Source organism: Palaemon carinicauda, chromosome 1 (genome assembly GCF_036898095.1).
Source record: "Palaemon carinicauda isolate YSFRI2023 chromosome 1, ASM3689809v2, whole genome shotgun sequence".
Classification (NCBI taxonomy): Eukaryota; Metazoa; Arthropoda; class Malacostraca; order Decapoda; family Palaemonidae; genus Palaemon; species Palaemon carinicauda.
Window position 1 is genome coordinate 156,101,756 of NC_090725.1, and position 24,015 is coordinate 156,125,770.

A 24,015-nucleotide genomic window follows, 5' to 3' on the forward strand; every position below is an offset into this window, starting at 1 on the left:
ATCAGATCCTGCTGCTGTTGTTGTTGCAGGTGCAACAATTCCTCCACAGTCAACTCGGTAGAATGGCTTTCTACAAGCTCATCAATATCATCCTTGTCGACCTCAAGCCCCAAACTCCTGCCCATGACAACAATTTCCTCAACGACATCAGTGTCATCAGAAATTACAGGGGTAGCAGTGCTTGGACCCGCCTCTGGTTGGAAACCTTCAAACTCCCTCTCTGTGACACATGATGGCCACAGCTTACGCCAGGCAGAGTTCAATGTCCTATAGGTCACACCTCGCCAAGCTTGGTCAATCATGTTAACAGAGTTGAGGATGCTGAAGTGTTCCTTCCAGAATTCCTTTAGGGTCAACTTCGTGTCACTGGTCACTTCAAAACACTTTCTGAAAAGGGCCTTGGTATAGAGTTTTTTGAAGTTTGAAATGACCTGTTGGTCCATGGGCTGGAGTATGGGAGTAGTATTGGGGGGCAAGAATTTGATTTTGATAAAGCTGTATTCTTCTTTCAAGTCATCCTCGAGACCTGGAGGATGTGCAGGAGCATTGTCCATAACCAGAAGACATTTCATTGGCAAGCTCTTTTCAATGAGGTAAGCCTTAACCTGGGGGGCAAACACTTCGTTTATCCACTCAGTAAAGAATTGTCTTGTGACCCAAGATTTAGTGTTCGAGCGCCACATAACTGGTAGTGCACTTTTACAAATATTATTTCGTTTGAACACCCGGGGGTTGTCCGAGTGGTACACTAACAAGGGTTTGATCTTGCAATCGCCACTTGCATTTGCACACAGCAACAATGTTAGCCTATCTTTCATTGGCTTGTGACCTGGCATCTTCGTCTCGTCCTTGGTAATGTACGTATTGGCTGGCATTTTCTTCCAAAATAACCCAGTCTCATCACAATTAAAGACTTGTTGTGCGATCAAATTTTGTTCATTTATGTACCGATCGAATTCCCCCACGTATTTATCGGCTGCAATTTGATCCGAACTAGCTGCCTCCCCATGCCTAGTAACACGATGAATACCTGTTCTATTACGAAACTTTTCAAACCAACCCCTGCTCGCTTTAAATGTAAATGAATCACTTTCACTGGTACTCGGACTTTTCTTCACTAATTCTTCATAGATATGCAACGCTTTTTCACAAATGAACGCTTCACTAACACTTTCCCCGGCCAACTGTTTTTCTTTAATAAATATTAAAAGCAACTTTTCCATCTCCTCAATCACTTGTGGCCTTTGCTTAGTTACCGCCGTAACTCCCGTTGCAACATTCGCCTTCTTAATCATTTCTTTATGCTTTAAAAACGTAGAAATGGTCGACTTCGCCATTCCGTATTCTACCGCTAAATCGGACACTCGTACACCATTCTCATATTTCGCTATAATTTCCTTCTTCAACTCGATCGTTGTTCGCACTGTTTTCCTCTTCTCCTTCCCCTTAACACTCATTACTTTCTTGGGACTCATTATGAAAGCTAAAAAAGCAATTAAAAGCACTGAAAATCACTAAATCACAACGAATGCTGATCGCGCGTTGTCTGAGTGACGCTCTCGAGAGAACTGATGCTTCCCGAACAAGCGAGAGTGGCCGAGATGGCGCGATCATCACAAAGCCCATGCGGTCGTCACGTGTTCGGCTGGTCGAGTACCGAATTTTTGGTCGAGCACCGCAGCAAAAATTTCTCGAAAATTTTGGTCGAACTCCGAATTGTTCGAGTATAGAGTCGTTCGACTACCGAGGTATCACTGTAGATGGAACTACAGCTCCTACAGTAAATGCTGTGCTTTCAATGAATTTTACCTCTATTTCCACCGCAAATAAACCCTTCTCCAGTTATCCTTCCCCCTTCCCGACAGACACAGGTAGGTATTGGGTGGGCGATAACAGAAAAAAAAAAAAAAAAAAAGTGATTCGCAATTCGTAAAAGGCCACAGAACTTAACAAAACCACCAAGCCTAACCTAGCCAAGGGGCACCCCCAAGACCCTACTTCCCAGACCTAGACGGGGCGCAAGCCCCAAACCCATCCTCCCAGGGCACAAGCCTCCGAAGGTCACTGACCTAGATGTAAACAAAAGAGTGAAAGAAATATTTCACGGGAATACGGTGCCAATATTTTGTGCAGTTTTTTGTGGATATATTATGCAACCCAGAGAAAAATGTATAGACAAGAAAAGGTTAATTTTAAATTTATTCACTGATTCAGAAGTAAATTTTCCCTACTCAACACCGACGGTTATTAACTGTTTATCTGCGGCAGATATAAAGGTAATTTTCAAAGAAAACAATAATTTTTCTAAATAAAACCACATTCCTTTGTAGGTACAGAAAAGCTTTTACCAAGTTTTTCTATAATAACGATGTCTCTACCACTAATTGTCCACAAAACCTGTCATTAATCCTTTTCTGGTAACTTATGCTTGTAGCAAGATGAACGAAAAAATGTACTAAAATGACAAATTCGTAGATAATTTGTATTTTTCCTAGCTATACAAATATTAGCTATTTAATAGGGGTATTACTTTTGGCATAGCTGAAATGACAAGCCATTAATTTTTAACGAGGGTTTACTACCCACACCGTTAGTTAGCGGGGGTAGGGGAGGGTAGCTTGCTCCCCCCCCTCTCATACACCTGTGCTTGAGCTCACTTTGCTTGGAGGTAGGACTTCAAGGAGGATAGGGTTGGCGGGCAAGTTTGATTAAATAGCTAAGGTTTGTATAGTTAGGAAAAATGTTATTTTCATTAGTAAAATAAATTTTTGAATATACTTACCCGATAATCATGTAGCTGTCAACTCTGTTGCCGACAGAAATCTACGGTCGGGATACGCCAGCGATCGCTATACAGGTGGGGGTGAACACCACAGCGCCATCTGTGGTCAGGTACTCCAGTACTTCTTGTCAACACCACCTCAATTTTTTCCTCGGTCCACTGGTACTCTATGGGGAGGAAGGGTGGGTCAATTAAATCATGATTATCGGGTAAGTATATTCAAAAATTTATTTTACTAATGAAAATAACATTTTTCAATATTAATCTTACCCGATAATCATGTAGCTGATTCACACCCAGGGTGGTGGGTGGAGACCAGCATACATGTTAACAAAGAAGCTAAGTATCCCGTATTTTATTTTATTAGTTATTCAAAAATAACATAAAATAAATAAGTACCTGGTAAGGAAGACGACTTGAACCATTACTCTGCCTTTATTAAGTACGTCTTCCTTACTGAGCGTAGCGGTCCTCTTAGGATGCTGAACGACTCTTAGGTGCTGAAGTATAAAGGGCTGCAACCCATACTAAAGGACCTCATCACAACCTTTAACCTCGGCGCTTCTCAAGAAAGAATTGACCACCCGCCAAATCAACAAGGATGTGGAAGGCTTCTTAGCCGACCGTACAACCCATAAAAAGTATTCAAGAGAAAGGTTAAAAAGGTTATGGGATTATGGGAATGTAGTGGCTGAGCCCCCGCCTACTACTGCATTCGTTGCTACGAATGGTCCCAGGGTGTAGCAGTTCTCGTAAAGAGACTGGACATCTTTGAGATAGAATGATGCGAACACTGACTTGCTTCTCCAATAGGTTGCATCCATAACACTCTGCAGAGAACGGTTCTGTTTGAGGGCCACTGAAGTAGCCACAGCTCTCACTTCATGTGTCCTTACCTTCAGCAAAGCAAGGTCTTCTTCCTTCAGATGAGAATGTGCTTCCCTAATCAGGAGCCTGAATAGGTAAGAAACTGAGTTCTTAGACCTTGGAAGAGAAGGCTTCTTGATAGCACACCATAAGGCTTCTGATTGTCCTCGTAAAGGTTATGACCTTTTTAGATAGTACCTAAGAGCTCTAACTGGGCAAAGTACTCTCTCCAGTTCGTCCCCCACCAAGTTGGACAGGCTTGGGATCTCGAACGACTTAGGCCAAGGACGTGAAGGAAGCTCGTTTTAGCAAAAAACCGAGCTGCAAGGAACATGTAGCCGTTTCAGATGTGAAAACTATGTTCCTGCTGAAGGCGTGGATCTCACTTACTCTTTTAGCTGTTGTCAAGCACACGAGGAAAAGAGTTTTTAATGTGAGGTCCTTAAAAGAGGCTGATTGGAGAGGTTCAAATCTTGATGACATAAGGAACCTTAGGACCACGTCTAGATTCCAGCCTGGAGTGGACAACCGACGTTCCTTTGAAGTCTCAAAAGACCTAAGAAGGTCCTGTAGATCTTTGTTGGTGGAAAGATCCAAGCCTCTGTGGCGGAAAACCGCTGCCAACATACTTCTGTAACCCTTAATCGTAGGAGCTGAAAGGGATCTTACGTTCCTTAGATGTAACAGGAAGTCAGCAATCTGGGTTACAGTGGTACTGGATGAGGAAACTGCATTGGCCTTGTACCAGCTTTGGAAGACTTCCCCTTTAGACTGATAGACTCTGAGAGTGGATGTCCTCCTTGCTCTGGCAATCGCTCTGGCTGCCTCCTTCGAAAAGCCCCTAGCTCTTGAGAGTCTTTCGAAAGTCTGAAGGCAGTCAGACGAAGAGCGTGGAGGTTTGGATGTACCTTCTTTACGTGAGGTAGACGTAGAAGGTCCACTCCTAGAGGAAGAGTCCTGGGAATGTCGACCAGCCATAGCAGTACCTCTATGAACCATTCTCTCGCGGGCCAGAGCGGAGCCAACCAACGTCAGCCGTGTCCCTTTGCGAGAGGCGAACTTCTGAAGTACCCTGTTGACAATCTTGAACGGCGGGAATGCATACAGGTCGAGATGGGACCAATCCAGCAGAAAAGCATCCACGTGAACTGCTGCTGGGTCTGGAATCGGAGAACAATACAACGGGAGCCTCTAGGTTATCGAGGTAGCGAACAGATCTATGGTTGGCTGACCCCACAGGGCCCAAAGTCTGCTGCAAACATTCTTGTGAAGGGTCCACTCTGTGGGGATGACCTGACCCTTCCGGCTAAGGCGATCTGCCATGACATTCATATCGCCCTGAATGAACCTCGTTACCAGCGTGAGCTTTCGATCTTTTAACCAGATGAGGAGGTCCCTTGCGATCTAGAACAACTTCCACGAATGAGTCCCTCCCTGCTTGGAGATGTAAGCCAAGGCTGTGGTGTTGTCAGAGTCCACCTCCACCACCTTGTTAAGCTGGAGGGACTTGAAGTTTATCAAGGCCAGATGAACCGCCAACAGCTCCTTGCAATAGATGTGAAGTGTCCTTAGCTCCTGATTCCATGTTCCCGAGCATTCCTGTCCGTCCAAAGTCGCACCCCAGCCCGTGTCTGATGCGTCAGAGAAGAGACGGCGGTCGGGTTTCTGAACAGCCAAAGGTAGACTTCCTTGAGAAGAAAGCTGTTCTTTCACCACGTGAGAGTAGACCTCCTCTCTTCGGAAACAGGAACTGAGATCGTCTCTAGCGTCATGTCCTTTATCCAGTGAGCCGCTAGATGATACTGAAGGGGGCGGAGGTGGCGTCTCCCTAACTCGATGAACAGGGCCAGCGATGAAAGTGTTCCTGTTAGACTCATCCACTACCTGACTGAGCATCGGTTCCTTCTCAGCATGCTCTGGATGCAATCTAGGGATTAGTAGATCCTTGGGGCCGACGGAAAAGCCCGAAAAGCTCGACTCTGAAGATCCATACCCAGGTAGACAATGGTCTGGGATGGGACGAGCTAGGACTCCTCAAAATTGACCAGGAGGCCCAGTTCCTTGGTCAGATCCATAGTCCATCTGAGAATCTCCAGACAGCGACGACTTGTGGGAGCTCTTAAAAGCTAGTCGTCTGACGGAGCCGGACACAAGATCATGGTACTGCTGCACAGTCTGTGAACTGTCAACCATGGGGAAGCGAGGAAGTACAGCGACAACCCGAAGCTGTCTAGACTGTCTGGGTCGTACAGACAACTCCTTATCGGGTTGCTGAGGTTGCCGCACTGCGTCACAACAAGTCACTTCTGCTGGTTGTTGAACGTCTTCCCAGTGACACACTGACTCCGTAAACAAAAAATCCTCTAACAAGGACTAAGCTTGGACTGCATGTCTTGCAACAAAGCTCAAGGTCTATGGGAGCAGGTGTGGTAACAGACGGGGTTAGCGACTGAAGTGGAACCATTACCCTCCCTGGAAGCATGTTATGCTTAAATAAAAGTCCATAGGAGGCTAAGCAGCTAAAGGCTCCTCTCCAAATGACAGAGTCCTCAAGGGAATATCAGAAGGAGGGAGAATAGCACTTTCTCATCTACAGGAACCATATCCGAGAAAAGCTAAGTTCTCTCAGTGAGGGTTTCACTGGTGCAAAAGCAGCAGACTAGAAGGCAACGTTATGAAACTGCTTGACAGTCTAGTGAGTTGGCAACAACCAAAGATGTGTGACTGAGGAGCATGCGGTAAGGTATGCAGAGCATGCTGTAAGGTAAGCAGAGCATGTTGCATGGCGTGCGGCTTATGCTGCATGGGATGAGGCTCATGCTGCATGGGATGAGGCTCATGCTGCATGGTATGAGGCTCATGCTGCATGGGATGAGGCTCATGCTGCAAGGGATGAGGCTCATGCCGCATGCGTTGAGGAGGATGCCGCATAGTATGAGGCTCCTGCCTCATGGGTTGAGGCGGTTGCCGCATAGCATGAGGCTCCTGCCTCATGGTTTGAGGAGGATGCCGCATAGCATGAGGCTCCTCATAGCATGAGACTCCTGCCTCATGGGTTGAGGAGGATGCCGCATAGCATGAGGCTCCTGCCTCATGGGTTGAGGAGGATGCCGCATAGCATGAGGCTGCCTCATGGGTAGAGGAGGTTGCCGCATAGCATGAGGCTCCTGCCTCATGGGTTGAGGAGGATGCCGCATAGCATGAGGCTCCTGCCTCATGGTTTGAGGAGGATGTCGCATAGCATGAGGCTCCTGTGAGGTTCCTGCCTCAAGAGTTGCGTCTGCCTCAAGGGTTGAGGAGGTAGCTGCGCAGAGAGAGGCTCATGCTGTGAAGAATGCGGTTGCTGCATGCGTTGAGGCGGCTGCCTCATAGCATGAGGTTCCTGCCTCAAGAGTTGCGTCTGCCTCAAGGGTTGAGGAGGTGGCTGCGCAGAGAGAGGCTCTTGCCTCAAGAGTTGAGGCTCTTGCCTCAAGAGTTGAGGTTCTTGCCTCAAGAGTTGAGGTTCTTGCCTCAAGAGTTGAGGCTCTTGCCTCAAGAGTTGAGGTTCTTGCCTCAAGAGTTGAGGTTCTTGCCTCAAGAGTTGAGGTTCTTGCCTCAAGAGTTGAGGCTCTTGCCTCAAGAGTTGAGGTTCTTGCCTCAAGAGTTGAGGCTCTTGCCTCAAGAGTTGAGGTTCTTGCCTCAAGAGTTGAGGTTCTTGCCTCAAGAGTTGAGGTTCTTGCCTCAAGAGTTGAGGCTCTTGCCTCAAGAGTTGAGGCTCTTGCCTCAAGAGTTGAGGTTCTTGCCTCAAGAGTTGAGGCTCCTGCCTCAAGAGTTGAGGTTCTTGCCTCAAGAGTTGAGGCTCTTGCCTCAAGAGTTGAGGCTCTTGCCTCAAGAGTTGAGGTTCTTGCCTCAAGAGTTGAGGCTCTTGCCTCAAGAGTTGAGGCGGTTGCCGCATAGCATGAGGCTCCTGCCTCAAGGAAAGTGGAGGTTGCTGCATAGCGCTGGTACCTGGCAACTCCCAATGCGGCAGCTCACGCATGGAGGCAGGAGGAGCCTCAACATCATACGTCTGGCAGGGTGGACTGCGCAGAGGTGGAGGAGCGCTCGCAGGAGGAGGTGTGCTAACCTTCTCTGCCTGAAACTCCTGCATCAACACCGCAAGCTGAGACTGCATTGTCTGCAGCATAGACCACTAGAATTTAAGAAAGACAACAACAAACGGAGCTACTGTCCGTTGAGACTGAGGGTCTAAAACAGCTGGTGCGGCAACAGACGGAGTTACTGCCTGTTGCGATACCACCTTGCCTCTCTGGGAGGTGTGCAGTTGTCGTACTGCAGCAAGTCCGAACTGACCCAGTGCTAATGGCACCACCTAGGAGTTGGACTTGCGCGGAAGGGACTGACTTGCACTTAAAAGCTGCAAGATTTGGTCCATGGTTTCTGCGAGAAACCTCTTCCGCAGACGAGGAATAAAAGGGCTCTCTCGTCTTTGTGTGGGTGGGGTGATCACGTCGGCTACGTGAGTTGGTTACACCCGAAACCACGGAGGGAAACGTCTGTTCGTCGATCAAGGCCTGATGAACCCATAAGTCCTTCGACGTTACTTCTCCCCTGCTTGGGAGCTTGTAAGAGGTCCCAGACTAGGCGAACAACTGGCACGAACAGACGAACCCTCGAACGCAACACTGTAACACTTTGCGCTTATCACTTTATCACTTTTGATTTTCTGTTTGCACTTATTTCACTGAACTCGAAACTTTAAGTGGTTTGTACCTGAAACACGCAATTCTATCCTTCATTAAAAGTTAGTAATTGCGAAAACAGTATTACAATGTAACAGAAAAACATAATGAAAGATAAATAATTCAGTGGCTGGAAAAGAGACTAAACACTAGATCAAATAAACTACGTTTAAAATCTCTCACCGCATAAAGCCTGAGAACAAGAATAAAACTCTAGAAACGTTTACCTTCTTCCCCTAAAGAGACTAGGGAGAAGAGCAAAAACGATAACAACGTTACCCGCTTGAACGAAACGTTTATCCTCCTCTCTCTCCCTCCGTCTCTATCTCTCTCTCTCTCTCTCTTGACTTAGAACCTGAGAGATGAGCCCAATTATATATATCGTTAAAACATATTATTGTTAAAGGAAAAAAACTGAAAGATTTCCCAAATAAAAAGTTCCTTTATTAGAATTAAAACCATTTAAGCTAAGAAAGAATGAACAAAACGATAGAATCGTTCTACTCTTACTGCAACGTGACACCGTGAATACTCTCTCTCTATCGTAACGATAGAGCGCAAGTTGAACGTTTTGAACGTCAACAACTGCAGAGACAAAACAAAACGTTAGTTCAACTTTGAAAACAGTACGAGACTATCAAAGAAATTTTTTCAAAAACATTAAAATAGCATAATATGTTAACAGGAAAAAACGAAATGACGGGCTTAATGTTAATTAACTTCGGTTCCAAGAAAAGACCGCCTAATATTAGGAAAGGTCGAATATAAACGAATATAAAAATTAATTTTAATAAGTTTATAATAAAAGGAAGTTAATCGAAGAGGCCTATAAAAGGCGGAGAGATATAAAATAAATCTATAACTTTTGTTAAGCAAAATTAAGAAAGAGAGTCTATACTCTCTTCGACACCAACACTTCCGTCTAAGGGAAGGGTCGGCCATTAAAAGTGAAAGAGAGTTCATACTCTCTTCGTCACCAAAATTAAATCAAAAATTAAATCAAATTAATTCCAAAAACTTGCTAAGCTAATGATAAAGCTTCCTGAATAGCGAAGGCTAAACTCTAGAGCAAATACATCACCAAATCGTGAGCAATAACTCCAGAATCAACAGCGTATCCATGTAGGTCTAGCCGGAGGCATGACAGAGGAAAAAATTGAGGTGGTGTTGACAAGAAGTACTGGAGTACCTGACCACAGATGGCGCTGTGGTGTTCACCCCCACCTGTATAGCGATCGCTGGCGTATCCCGACCGTAGATTTCTGTCGGCAACAGAGTTGACAGCTACATGATTATCGGGTAAGATTAATATTGAAAAATACCAATTATCTACGAATTTCTCATTTGTTCCGTAACTGGAATACATACCGCGCTGTCTTATGGATTTGCCCGGGGACTCCTTATTTGAGTGTAAGCACTCAAGAAATAAGGAGTCCCTGCACCTCGCTAAAACCTTGCTACGCAAGGTCTGCGGCCTACGCAACCTGTGTGTGAAAGTATGAAGAAGTGTGACTCGTCCTAGGAAGTTGTTCTGAAGTTCTTTAGATGGAAACTTGTGGACTAGGACTTTCCCAATACCACCTCGTCAGGGTATGGGGACGTAACAGTATTAATATTAGTACTAAAAACACAAGGGAGCATAGTTTACCGGCAGTGGTTTGAGGTCAGCTATGCAGAGAACCCAGGGGGCCAGTCAAACCTTTTCATTCATGCAGACTAAAACTGGGTAACAATGCCCTCAACCTTCTGCTACTTGTCCAATAATGAACTTGAGGTTTTAAACCAGCTGTTGTGAAGCTACCAAAGGACCGATAGAGAACGTATCGAGTCTCCTGTGCGTCATGTCTTGCAGGTAGTGGGATGTGAACGTTGTTTGCCGTTTCCATACCCAAGCTTGAAGAACCTGCGTCACTGAACAATTTCTTTTGAAGGCCAGGGACGTAGCTATGCCCCAGACATCGTGTGCTCTGGGACGACGTGATGAAGGAGGGTCTGGATTCAGTGCCAGGTCAATGACCCTGCAAATCCATGCAGAGATGGTGTTCTTGGTGACCCTCCTCTTAGTCCTTCCTGTGCTGAAAAATAGTGCTGGCACACAAGAACAGGCTGCGGCTGTTCTTTTGAGGTACAGCCTCTAGCTCCTTACTGGGCATAGTAAGAGATGGTGTGGGTCATCTGTTACAGTACAAAGATTGGAAATCCGGAGGGAGTCGAATCGAGGATCCGCTACTCCTGCATTCTGAGTCTTAGCAATAAACTCAGGGATGAAGCTGAACGTTACCTCCCCCCATCCCCTGAATGGGCGATGTCATACGAGAGACCATGAAGTTCGCTGACTCGCTTGGCCGAGGCCAGACCTAGCCGGAACACCTTCTTCCAGGTTAGGTGGCGATCTGATGCCGGGCGTAATGGTTCATAGGGAGGTCTCTTATGAGACCTGAGAACTCGAACCATGTTCCATAGGGGAGATCTCACTTCTACTCATAACTCCGTATGAGTAGAGAAAGTCCTAGCGATGAGGAAATGTCCATTCCTTTCAGCCTGAAGGCGAGGCTTAAGGCTGAGTGATAGCCTTTCAATACCGAGACTGAAAGGCGCATTTCTTCACGCAAATACACGAGGAACTCTGCTATTGTTGGAATAGTGGCATCGAGTGGAGAGATACCCTTTCCACAACACCAACCACAGACTTTCCACTTTGCCTGGTAGACTGCTGCTGAAGACTTTCACAGGTGTCCAGACATCCTGATCACAACTTGTTGCAAAAATCCTCTCTCAGAGAGGAGATGCTAGATAGTCTCCAGGCGTGAAGCCATAGTGAACCTACGGCTTTGTGGAAGATGTTGGCATGTGGTTGTTTGAGTAGATTGTAACGTGGAGGGAGTTCTCTTGGTGACTCCGTTAGGAGTTGCAAACGGTCCCGGAACCATTCTGCGTGATGCCATAACGGAGCTATGAGTCATTGAAAGATTGACCGATGTTCTGGCCTTGTTGAGTACCCTACTCATCAGACAGAACGGGGGAAAGGCGTAAACGTTGATGTTGTCCCACCGTTGTTGGAAAGCATCTTGCCAGAGAGCCTTGGGGTCTGGGACTGGGGAACAGTACAGCGGGAGCCTGAAGTTCAGGGCCGCTGCGAAGAGGTCCACAGTCGGAGAACCCCACAAAGTCAGGACTTTGTTGGCTACTAGATAATCCAAATACCACTCAGTGCTCACTATCTGAGATGCTCTGCTCATGTTGTCGGTGAGCACACTCCTTTTGCCCGGAATGAAACGTGCCGATAGTGCTATCGAGTGGATTTCGGCCCATCTCAGTATCTCTACTGCTAGATGGGATAGTTGCTGCGAAAAAAGTACCTCATTTTTTGTTGATGTAGGCCACTACGGTGGTTTTGTTGCTCATCATCACCACAGAGTGACTTGCCAGGTACTGTTGAAACTGTTGAAGGGCTAGAAAGACAGCCTTCATCTCTAGGAGATTTATGTGGAGGTACCTTTCTGACTCTGACCAGAGGCCTGAGGTTGTGTGGTGCAGCACGTGCCCCAACCCCCTCCTTTTTGAAGCATCTGAAAACAGCATCAAATCCGGGGGGGGAGGAGGAGAAGATCCACTCCTTTTCGTAGGTTCTCGTCTGCCACCCAACACTGGAGATCCGTCAGTTCCGCAAGTCCCATGGGGATCTGGATGTCTGGGAGTCGTACGCTTGATTCCACCAGGACTTGAGTTGCCACTGGAAGGACTTGAGTTGCCACTGGAAGGATCTCATCCTGAGGCGACCATTGGGAACTAGACAGGCCAGCAATGAAAGGTGACCGAGACGTAACCACGATTAGGCTGGAAGCTCTTCTCGTCTGAGAAAAGGTCTTGCGACCTTCCTCAGCCTTGCTGTCCTGTCGTCTGATGGGAAGGCTTTGTGGAGAGTGGTTTCTATAATCATGCCTAAGTATACCAGTCTTTGAGTGGGAAGCAGTGAAGACTTCTCGAGATTTACCATGATCCCCAGATCTTGGCAAAGTCTCAGAAGTTTGTCTCGGTGTTGAAGAAGGGTTGGCACCGAGTCTGCTAGGATTAACCAGTCGTCCAGATAACTGAGGAGATGGATGCCAATCCTGTGAGCCCAAGATGATACTGGGGTGAACACTCTGGTGAAGACTTGTGGTGCTGTGGAAAGACCGAAGCACAGCACTTTGACCTGGTACATTCTGTTGTCCAAGCTGAATCTTAAGTACTTCCTTGAAGACGAATGGACTGGGATCTAGATGTACGCGTCCTTTAGGTCCAGTGTGCACATGAAGTCTTGCGGTCTCACTGCTAGTCTGATCGTGTCCGCTGCCTCCCTGCTGAACGGAGTTTGTTTGACAAACTTGTTCAGGGCTGAGAGGTTGATGACTGGTCTCCAGCCTCCAGATACTTTCTTTACAAGAAAGAGTCAACTGAAGAAGCCTGCGGATCCGTCAAGGATCTCTTGGAGAGCGCCCTTCTTCATCAGGGTCTGGACTTGCTGATCCCATGGCAAGGGAGTTCAATGACACTGGATTCGTCGTCAGGGGAGGTAGAGATGTTATGAACGGGACGCAATATCCTAGATTGATCACAGAGATTGTCCAGGAATCGGCCCTGAGTTGCTTCCACCTGTTTGAGCCACTTTGTAGGCATCCCCCCACAGTAGGAAATGCAGGGGGACTGCCTATCCTAGCGTTTGCGGCCTCGGCTGCTCCCTCTAGGATTCTTGCCTCCCCTGGAGGTCTTTTTGCCTTTCCTTTCTTTGACAGGAAAGGGCTTAGACACCAAGGTCTTCGCTGCTGTTGTCGCCGTAGTGGTCTTGACTGGACGGGACTGCTGTGGTGCTGGAGGCTTATAGGGCTTGGATGTTAAAGCCCTACGAGGGAGGGAGTCTTGATGAGACTTCCTCCACCTCTCAGCAGCATGTTCCACATCCTTAGGCTCGAACAGGAGGGATCCCTCTAGGGAGGAATGTCTGAGCCTATTGATCTAGGCGCTAGGGACTTCTGATGGAATCTCTCAGCTACTGCATCCCGACGTTTCAGGATAGTATTTGCCAACAAGTTCGAGACTTGGTGGGCCAGAAACTCGATCGTGCGAGTATCTGAGAGCAGGAAGGCTTCCAAACCCCTCCTGGTACGTTCCTTGGAAAAGTCCTCGGAACGTATCAGGATACCTAAGGTCTCCAACCAGATATCGACGTGGCTTGCATAGCAGACTTCACAACTTTCTCCTGGTTGAGGATCTCGGCTGCGGAGAATGAGACCTGCCGGTTGGAGAGTCTCTCAAGAGAGACTCGCCTGGTTAGCTCTTCCAGCGAGTGGTGAAGAGGAAGAGCTAGACAAGGCTCCTCTAGGATCTCGAAGTACCTCCTCTGCTGTACGCGAGGAGGTGGGAAGTACTTGTTGGTGGCACCGGAACGGTTGGAGGAGGACATCACGGGGAGCAGTTGTGAGAACTTGTCCCTGGTACTCTTAACCCCCTGAAACCAGGGCAGGGCTGCACTGGTCTCAGAGGGTTTTTGAGTACCAAAGACATGGTCTAAGACTGTGTCTTTGCCCTCTCGAGGAGGGATCTCTGGGTCGGAAAACCCGTTGAGAGCCCTCATTAGAGTCAAAACTTGCCAAAACGCATGTTCTGACTCTTGCTGGTCTCCTCCTGCTGTAGGACTTACAGTGAAGTCTCCTTCTATCCCCGAAGACTCTTCTTGGGGAGAGTGGCGGACATTCCCTAAGTGGCTAGTTGGCTCCATCCTAGTCCTAGTAGAGGACTTCGGCAATGTTTTAGTGTCTTTAGAGTCCGTCCTGGGAAGGATATAAGACCCCAACACTGACGAGGGTGGCATGTTCCTTCCAATCCTCGACTGAGTAGACCCCTCGGCGCGAAGAGAGGTTTCCTCCATTGGTGCGATGGGGGAAAGTCTCTACTCGCGTGATTCCCTTGGGGACGGGAAATCTTCTTCCGAAAGGGAAGGAGAGGCAGTCTGAGGAATAGAAGGAACCTGCCTCGAAGGTCTGCGAGGAGTCAGTTTCGCCCTTGGGGAAGTGACCGCGTCTGGAACTCCTCTTTTTCTCTTCAAAGGGGTAGAAGAAGCCATGGTTCTGTGTCCCAATTCAGAGAAGACAGCCTTGAAAGCCTGAGTTACGGCTCTGATCAGGGCACCGAACCAGGGCTGTTGACTGACAGACGCGCTGTCAGACATACCCTTTGAAGGGACAGGGATTGAAGGATCCCTGGGAGGAGTCACCATCATTGGTGGGTTCGCATGTGGTAGCTTTGGGATTCTGGACCCCTCTGGATGTTTCCCTTCTCCCACAATGCGCGGTGATATGCGCTTGTGGGGAGGGAAATTAGGCGATGGCGACCTTGCCGTACGTCGCTCAGTAGTCTCGCGCGCGGGAGGATACTGACACTCGCGCGAGGGAGAATAATGGCGCTCGCGTGAATAGAATATCGGGGCTCGCGCACATAAGACTGGTGGCGCGGGACCGCAGGATTATCACGTTGAGTGCGCGGGTGCGCGTGAGAGTGTTCGCGCGCATCTATGCCAGTCATAGGCCGTGCGCGCAGGAGAAAGTTCCCCAGCGCGCAGTTGCATCATGTGGGGCGCGCATCCCTTGGAGAAGATGGGCGAGTGTACGCTTGCGTATCCTTGAGATGTGCATGGGAGAAGGCTGGTGCGCAGGTGAGCGCCGGCGCGTTGGTACTGGTTGGCGCGTGGGAGAAGGCAGCATTGCTGACTTCCCAGAAGTACTGCTTTCTGTTGATCGTTGGTGCACAGGTCTTACCTGGCGCGTAAGATGATGGCGCGCAGGAGAGGTGGTTGTTGGGTGCGTATGCGCGCGGGCAGGAGACTGTTGGCGAGCGGGAGAGCGCCATTGAGCAGGAGGCTGATGGGACGCAGGTGAGTGTTGGCGCGCAGCTGGGCGCGGGCACGTAAGAGAATGTTGGCGCGTAAGCGCAGGGTGCGTGGGCGAAGTTTGCGTAGGGCGCCCAGGAGAAAGTGGGCGCGTATGCGCATGAGGGCGCCCATAGCACGTGATGGAGCCATGCTCCTGTTGGAGCGTATGCGCACATTGGTACGTACGCCCTTGATACCCTGTGTTAGGGTTTAGTGATGGGGCCTGATGAGCTACTGAAGAGTGTTCGTTAGATCTTGTTGGCGCGCAACAGCATGCTTGGGTGGAGCCTTGTTAGGCCCATGTAGAAACGGGGACGGCAGGTCAGCAGGTCTGTCGGGTGGAAGGTCGACGCTTCCTTTAAAAGGATGACCTTCCTCCGAAGGAGATCAGACACTCCCTCTGGGGTGGAAATCGCCTCTAAAAAGATAAGGAAGGCATGTCCCTGGGCCTTTCTGGAACCTTCCCCCCCACCGGCAAGCGCGCTGTGCTGTGCTTGCGGGGGGTGGGGGGGGGGGGGAATGTGGCGATGGCGCCCTTACCGCATGATGTCCAGCAGCCTCGCGCTGGGGAGGGTATTGGTGAGTGCGCTAGAGAACGCCTTGCACGCGGGAGACTGCTGAAAACGCGCGCGCGGGCGAGACTTCATAGAGTGCGCAGGAATCATATTGATGTGCAGGATCAGAATGAAGAGCCCGTGTGGACCAGAATGTTGGAGCGTGCTGCATCGCGTAGGAGTTTGTTGGCGCACGCGGAAGACCATCGGTAGACTATTGGCGCGCGCGCGAAGGAGATCGTCGGCGCTTGCGCGCATAGGAAGATCGTCAGCGCTTGCGCGTGTAAGAAGATCATTGGCGCTTGCGCTCTTAAGAAGATCGTAGGCGCGCGCGGGAAACCATCGGTGCCCGCGCGCGGACGATCGTCGGCGCTTACGTGCATAGGAAGATCGTCAGCGCTTGTGCGTGAAAGAAGATCGTCGGCGCTTACGCACGTTGAAGATCGTCAGCGCTTGCGCACGAAAGAAGATCGTCGGCGCTGGTGCGCGTAAGAAGTTCGTTGGCGTTAGAAGATCATCGGCGAGCATGCGCGTTGCTAGTGCGCCAGGATGCAGGGTCAGCTGACAGGACGATCAGGAACTGGGATGTGTCCTTAAAAAGGGGCGGTCATCCTTCGATGAGGACCGTAGGCAGGACTGCTTCAGAGTCCAGAGCCGAAGTCCTTTGTTGCAGTGCAAGGTAGAGCTGGAAGACCGATAGGTCAGCTGGCTCAACACTGGAAGATCTGCTTGATACTCCCGAGAACGGGAGAGGTGCCCTTTGTAGAAGAGACTAGGATACACTAGCAGGCTGAATCACTGGTGAGCGCCTGTGCGCTAGTCAGAAACTCCAACGATGTGCGCTGATGTGCAGGTGAACGTTGGCGCGCAGTCCCTGGAGCAGGATGTCTCTGGATGGCACTCTCAGGAACAGCAGGCGAGCCACGCGCAGGGGATACCTGGCGCTTAAGGGACTTACAATGTGAGAAAGCCCATTTTCTCCCGAAGGGACCGGTGCCCATTGGATAACGGGGTGCGAGGGCGCCCACAGAGTCAGCAGCCAAGAACGGAGACGGCAGGTCAGCAGGTCTAGGAGATGGCTGGTCTAATCAGGAACAATCCTCCGAAGAGGGGTCTCTATGAGTGGCCTCTCTCATTCGTCTCTCGCGAACGAGAGAGGTGAACACTTCATAGAAGAGACTTAAGACACTGGTGATGGCGCCTCTTAGGGGCGTTGGATCAGCAAGCTGACCTATAAGGAGCAATCCTCCGAAGACGAGTCCTTAAGAGTGGCCTCCCTCGCGAATAAGAGAGATCACCAGACTGATCCTGCAGCTGCTCAGCCCCTTGAGCAAAGCTGCTGGTGCGACCACTCAGCCCCAAGGGCATAGCCACCAGAAGGTTTCATGCGCCCAGCCTTGCAACCGCTCAGCTCCTTGAGCAGGTTACAAGTGCGGTCGCTCAGCACCAAGAGCATAACCGGCTGAGGACCAGGAAAACCCATCCAGGAGGGAAGCTCTTACACCCGGGAAGGGAACCTCCCTCGGAAGGGAAGTTACCTACCCCTGGAGGCGAACCTCCTTAGCGTTCTAAGATGAACTGAAGAGCTGACAGTTGTCATGGGAGGACTTCTAAGAGAAGGGATAACGCCCATGACAATGTCCTAAAGAGACGGCAGCGACAGCAGACTCCCCAGGCACAAACAGGACAGCTCTGCTTTGTTGGCACACTTTAGTCAAACGAAGGAAAAAAAAAAACTGCATAGTTAACTGGGAAAATAGAGTTAAATAATTATTTAACAGAAATTCCCCCGGAGGAACTCCGAAGAGTAACCCCGAGGGAAAAGCAAAACATAATTAAAAATTAAGTATGCGCCCTCCTCCCCCAATGACATTCACGGGAGAAGGGGGAGGGCGGAGAACTGTAACAAAAACAGAATTATAACAGAATATTAATTATATAATTCATCGAAGAATGATCACAAATAGTAAGAACCACTGATCCCCGAAGGGAAGTGTTCTCCACAGAGAAGCTGAAAAGTTAAAAAAAAATACAATTAGATTTCATTAAAAATAATTGAGACAAATAAATGGAATAGCAACCCAACCCGCAATGGGAAAGGAGCTTCCGTAATAGTACATAGTAGCCCTTGCGTAGTAGTAGTAAGGGGTGAACGACCTCGAGTAGAGAGAGAGACCATAGGCAATAAAACTCCCACATTCCCTTCGCTGAGAATCCAAGTTCCCCGTAGGAAAGGAGGAACAGCGAAGATAATAGATGAATGAAGAAAGTCCAGCGATGACGATCCCAACGGCGGCCGAGTTAACGGAAAAGCCGAAGGAAAAACCAATGGACCAAGAGGGAGAGGCCATACCCCACAACGGAACCGAGGTGGCCTAGCACTAAGCCGGTGACGTTGTCATACACTACATACACAGCACAATCACTGAAATGAAAACTTACTACATTTCTATACACAAACATATGCATAAATATAAAGAATGTATATACAGTATATATATATCACAAGTATAAGAAAAAGTAAGAAAAAGACAAAAAGGATTAATGGCTATCAAAGAGGCGAGGGTGAGAGCGGACACGTCCGATCACCACCCGAGCCAAAGTAAAAGTGAGCTTACCACACAGGTGTGTGAGGGGGGAGGGTAGCTAACTACCCTCCCTACCCCCCGCTAACTAGCGGTGGGCTAGTAAACCCTCAGTAAAATCTTAATGGCTCGTCCTTTCAGCTACACCGAAAGTATTACCCACTTTAAATAGTGTGGTTTGTATTCCAGTTACGGAACAAACAAATTTTACCCCTACATTTAATTCAAATCGTATGGGGATCAACAGAGGCTTTTGGAAGCCGAGTTTTACACCCTTTCACGCACTTCCTATATGAAGGGGAGGGGTCAGCCGTTTTGAAATGTAAATAGAGAGATCAAAATCAAGCAAGGGTAAAAAAACAATCCAAATAATCCAATTCAATAGGTATTCAAGAGAATACAGTACGTAAGAGAGTCCAATAATTGCGAACGTCAGAACCAATAAAAAACTGTATATCACCAAGAACACTGTTAATTCCCGGTAAACGGCGAGTGAATTTCCAAAGCTGTTGCCAATATGGCGGCAGAAGAAAATCTGATACTAAGAGGGATAGTTCAACCTAGCTCCGTGGTGGCGCTAGTGAATACCTGGCATATCTATGCGATTGCCGCGAGTTTTGAATTTTCTGCCCGACAGAAGTATAAAGCTATCATATATAACCAGCGGGTAAGTTTAAATGTTTAAAAATATATAGCTTAACATGCTAACATTAGCAGTGTTTTTCATTTATTTCTAGTCATTCTTCTTATCGGTTGTAGTAGCTCTCGTTTCTTCATTTGTACATAGCAGGTTTCGACCTTCTGCGCAAAAACCCCTCCCCCCTGCGCATAGACTCCTCCTCCACCAATAGGATTTCTTCTTCTCTAGCCGTGAAATTTAACTATTCTACTTCACCGGCTTTATTCAAGCATATGACTTGATCTCGTACAACCATACCATCCCTTTTATGTAATACCCTCGTATACATATTACGTTTGACCCCAGTCTTACTCGTTTTATTATTCGATACCTTATAAAATCACCTCATTTTATATTCCCATTAAATATTGTTTATCATACACTCCATTTCATCTCTCTATATTACATTTATACATTTTGTTATTACCTTGTCACGCCCCAATTTCACATAAATACTTGCTCTGGACAAGTTTCCCACTCTAGTTCATTCATGTTTACTCTCTAAACTCCGTTGTTTTTCCATTAACCAATCACGAACTCATACGTATGGAAAGTTTACACAGGAGGTGGGGGTTAATATTTCCCCACTCCCTTCCCTTATCTCTTCAAGTGGTCTCTTCATACCCCTCCCAACAAATCCTTTTCCGTGGAAACCTTTGTCCTAGTCAGGTGTTTGTTATTTCAAGTGAGCTTTTTTTCGTATTTTGCGATGGAGGAAGTTATAGAAACTTAAAATCATTTGCTAAATTTCAAGGTGATTTTTTTTTATATGACATCCAATGTTGATAATTTCCTTAAATCACACAATGTAATACCTCAACGTTTACAGTGCCCCAAGTGCTGTTCCTTCCTATCGTATAGGAAAGACATTCACGTATATTACTGCAATACCCAAACTAAGGTATCTAAAAACCAAGAAGAAACGCCGATCCGGGTCATAAAAGTAAGCAATTCATTTCTTTAATCTTAATGTTTTTAGAGTGCGAAGCTCAACATTACCTCTTGCCAGTAAAAGTTTGGGGTTGTGACCTGGGAAGGGGGTCCGGGGGCTTGCCCCCGGATAGGGGGTTGTGACCTGGGAACTTCTAGGTTAGGTTAGGGGGGTTTGTTAGGTTCTGTACCCTATTGTACCTTTTCTATATTGTGTAAAGGGTATATGGAAAAATGCTTAAAAATACACATTCTAATATTATCGAAGCATTGCTGACGTTAGCAATGCCATCATAACATTGGTAACGTTGCGTAACATTGCTAATGCTAGCGTTCGCAGTACGAATGCGAGTGAAGTGACACAGAATTTGAACAAGTCATATTTAAACATTTTAACAGAAAATAAATGTTTTCCTGTAGAAAAAAAGTGATTTAACCGGTCTTCACCTTCATTTCATCCGTAATAACAGCAACAAGTTGGGCTACTTAAAGTTAGTCGAATCGGTTGTTCTGTTTGTTTGCGGTTGAAATGAAGGTCTAATTTGGTCAAATCATGTTATTTACTACAGGAAAACATTTTCAGTTCGAAATGAGAATCTGTAATACAGTAAAACTTTACCATTAAGTATCCTGTGTTTTAGAGTAGTGTAATTGTTTTTGTTTTTTATTCCAGTGTGCAAGGTATGACATAGGTGAAGATATAGATTAAGGGGTGAAATTACTTTCATAATATCAAAGACTACAATTGCCTATGCAATATCTCATAATACTAACATCATACCATTAAATTTCGAGTGATATTCATTATCACAAATATCCAGTGGGCAGGACATTGGGACAATACCCAACCACCTTTAGCCTACGCATGTCTGAGCGACTCCTGTACAGGACTAGACACAAAAACATCACATCTTGACCTCACCTTTATGTCGGAGAGGAATTTTCCACATGCTTCAACATTTCGATTCTTTTTAGACCACTCGGTCTTTAAGTTTTCATAAGCAGAAACAACGTTTCTTACAACGTTATCACGACTCATTATCACTAACAACGAAACTTTACAGTTAGTAAGCAATAAGAATGACTAGCGAACTTCTTCGTTGTATTAACTTCCAAAATTTGACAAGTCTCTCTGGCGTTGCCTTTCTTCAGAACTACAATGACATTATAGTATTGCTTCTTAACAGTTTCAATTGTAGTATTGTTTGGGTAGTACACACAAACGTCATTATATTTATACACACATGCTTTTCTTCTCAGATGGGAGTTTGAACAAAATTTGTGGAATATAAAGTTAGTTTATGAAATTAATCAAAATAGAACCCAAAAATCATAACTAATCAAATAGGGGAAAGGAAATGACATGCAGTATTTAGAATCTTAAGACTTCTTTATAACTGTGTAGGATTACTATTTCCACATAGTATTAAATAAAGGGTGCTGCAGGTGGTACAGTTGGCTTTATTAACTACAGTACACTTTATGAGAAGCTAAGGAAACGTCTGATAGCTGTACATTGTAACAGGCATCATTGCGTTTAGCATAATGATAGCTGTACATTGTAACAGGTATAATTGTGTTTAGCAAAATGAAAACTTTTGTCAACGTTGCCCGTGAAATAAAGTCACCTAGCTTGACCCATGATCATAAGCATTTTTATTTTTTCTAATCTTGTATTTTTTTAGAGCCTTTCTATTTTTTCATGTTTACAATGCTAAACACTCTCATGTTCCACTCTTTCGGTACAATGGAATCTTCTTGAAAGGACATATCATACTAGAAGTCACGCTTGGTTTTTATGAATTTGTCCACCAGACCAAGGTATATAGAGTGACCAGGTAGAGTCATTTGTGGGGGGTTGCGGCTTATCCCCCCCAAGAACCGCGTCACCTGTAGGTCATGTCAGGGCGAGAAGTCATCCAGCTACCGTTTCATTTAAATGTCGATCACAGGTCCCTTCAATCATCTTTGCAGTGATTTAGTTTGACATTCTTCGAATAAAACCCTAGTTTTGATTATTTATATAATCTAGATTATTATTTAAATAATGCCAAACAACTGCACCGTATTTGGTTGTTATTCAAATAGTAGAAAAAAAAGGAGGTATCCTTTTTCCGATTCCCTCGTGATGAGGAAACAAGAAGGAAATGGGTTCATCGTTGTAAGAGAAAGGACAACTTTAACCCTACTACTCATCGCATATGCAATAAATATTTTGAAGAAAATGCATATAAGAGAGACCTGCAACAGGAACTTCTTGGATCACGAGCCCCAGCAATGAAATACAGACGTCTGAAAAGCAATGCAATCCCAACACTTCACATGCCTCATTCACAAGGTTGGTAATCTTTCTTTTTCAATTTTTCAGTATTACTTGAAAAACTTATTTACTTTTTTTCTTTTTAATTAGTCACACTATTTACACTTATAACAGCTGTTATCTGTGTTTATATATGGGGGTTTGTGTGTACATATATAGTAAATAGAAAGAGACTATAAAGGGAAAACTTGGCATATTCCATACCTCAATCACGATCATATTAATACAAAGTCTTATGACAACTGATGCATATATATATATATATATATATATATATATATATATATATATATATATATATATATATATATATATATATATATATATATATGTATATATATATATGTGTGTGTGTGTGTGTGTGTGTGTGTGTGTGTGTGTGTGTGTGTGTGTGTGTGTGTGTAAGAGAAAGAGAGATATTAAAAAAATTTTCTTTATACATTTCAGATGATAGTGTATCTGGTACATCTCGAATGAAAAGGATAAAAGAGAAAAATCGGAAACGCTTAATTGCAGAAATGTTATTAGGTTGTGAAAATGAGCTTCATGATTACAACAATGTTTCCTGTGGAGAAGACTATCCTCAAAGTGAAGAAAGGGTTCATACAGCAACACTAGAAGAGTTGCAGAGTCAATTGAACAGCGTTACTCAAGAAAGAAATGATCTCCTTACAAAGAAAGAGCAGTGGGATAAAGAAAGGTTACGTTTGTTGGAGGATTTAGAGATTATGAAAAATGAAGCATCATGTTGCAGAGCGTTTTTAGAAAAAATGTTTTCTCCTTCACAGGTGCAAAACATTATGAGTGGAAGAATTGTGAAACGTTGGGCAGATGGTGACATTAGTCGTGCAATAACATTGAAAAACTTCAGTCCTAAACGTTATCGGTACTTAGGTGATCAGTGCAAGATTCCTCTTCCCTCAGAAAGTACCCTAAGGCGTTGGGCATCAAAAATCATTGTTGACCCGGGAATCTTGCACACAGTTTTTGAAATACTAAATGAAAAGGGCAAGGAAATGAAAGAATATAGTCGTTTATGTGTAATTTCATTTGATGAGTGTAGTGTTTCTCAAATCTGGTGTTATGACCAAGGATCAAAGACACTTTATGATCCTAAATCTCGTGTACAGTGCATTATGATTAGAGGAATAAGAGAATCTTGGAAACAACTAATTTATTATAATTTTGATACCAAGGTTACCAAGGAACTGTTATTTGATGTAATTACAAAAGTGGAGTCTGTCGGTTTTCCTGTTGTGGCTATGGTGTGTGACGGGTCCTACTAATATCAGTTTATGGAACAGACTCAATATAGGAACAGAAAATCCTTCATTTGAGAACCCCTCTGTACCAGAAAGAGAAATTCATGTCTTCGCCGATGCTCATCATTTAATCAAGTTAGTGAGAAACAATTTTCTTGATTCAGATTTTGAATTACAAAATAGAAATTTCGTTCTAAGTGGATGTATTAGGGAAATTGTCAACCGAAGTAAAAGTGATTTGAAACCCACATATCGTTTAACAGAGAAATACATAAATGTAACAGGTACACAACGTATGAATGTGAGGAAAGCAGTGCAGCTTCTTTCGGAAACAACATCTAAAGCTTTAGATTTTTATGGAAGTCAGGGACTTTTGAAGAGCATGTACTGGGAAAGTACAAGGGACTT

General features: G+C 45.9%; 1 protein-coding gene across 1 annotated transcript in view; it reads right to left on the reverse strand.

Annotated features, from left to right (window-relative positions):
* LOC137652535 (26S proteasome non-ATPase regulatory subunit 8-like) overlaps positions 1-21,162 on the reverse strand; it is a 55,673-nt gene extending 34,511 nt beyond the window's left edge. The window contains exon 1 of the mRNA XM_068386006.1: positions 20,948-21,162. Within this exon, the coding sequence (XP_068242107.1) occupies positions 20,948-21,064 (117 nt within the window). The 5' untranslated portion in view covers positions 21,065-21,162. The remainder of the gene's footprint in view (positions 1-20,947) is intronic.
* Between the last annotated feature and the right edge of the window lie 2,853 nt (positions 21,163-24,015).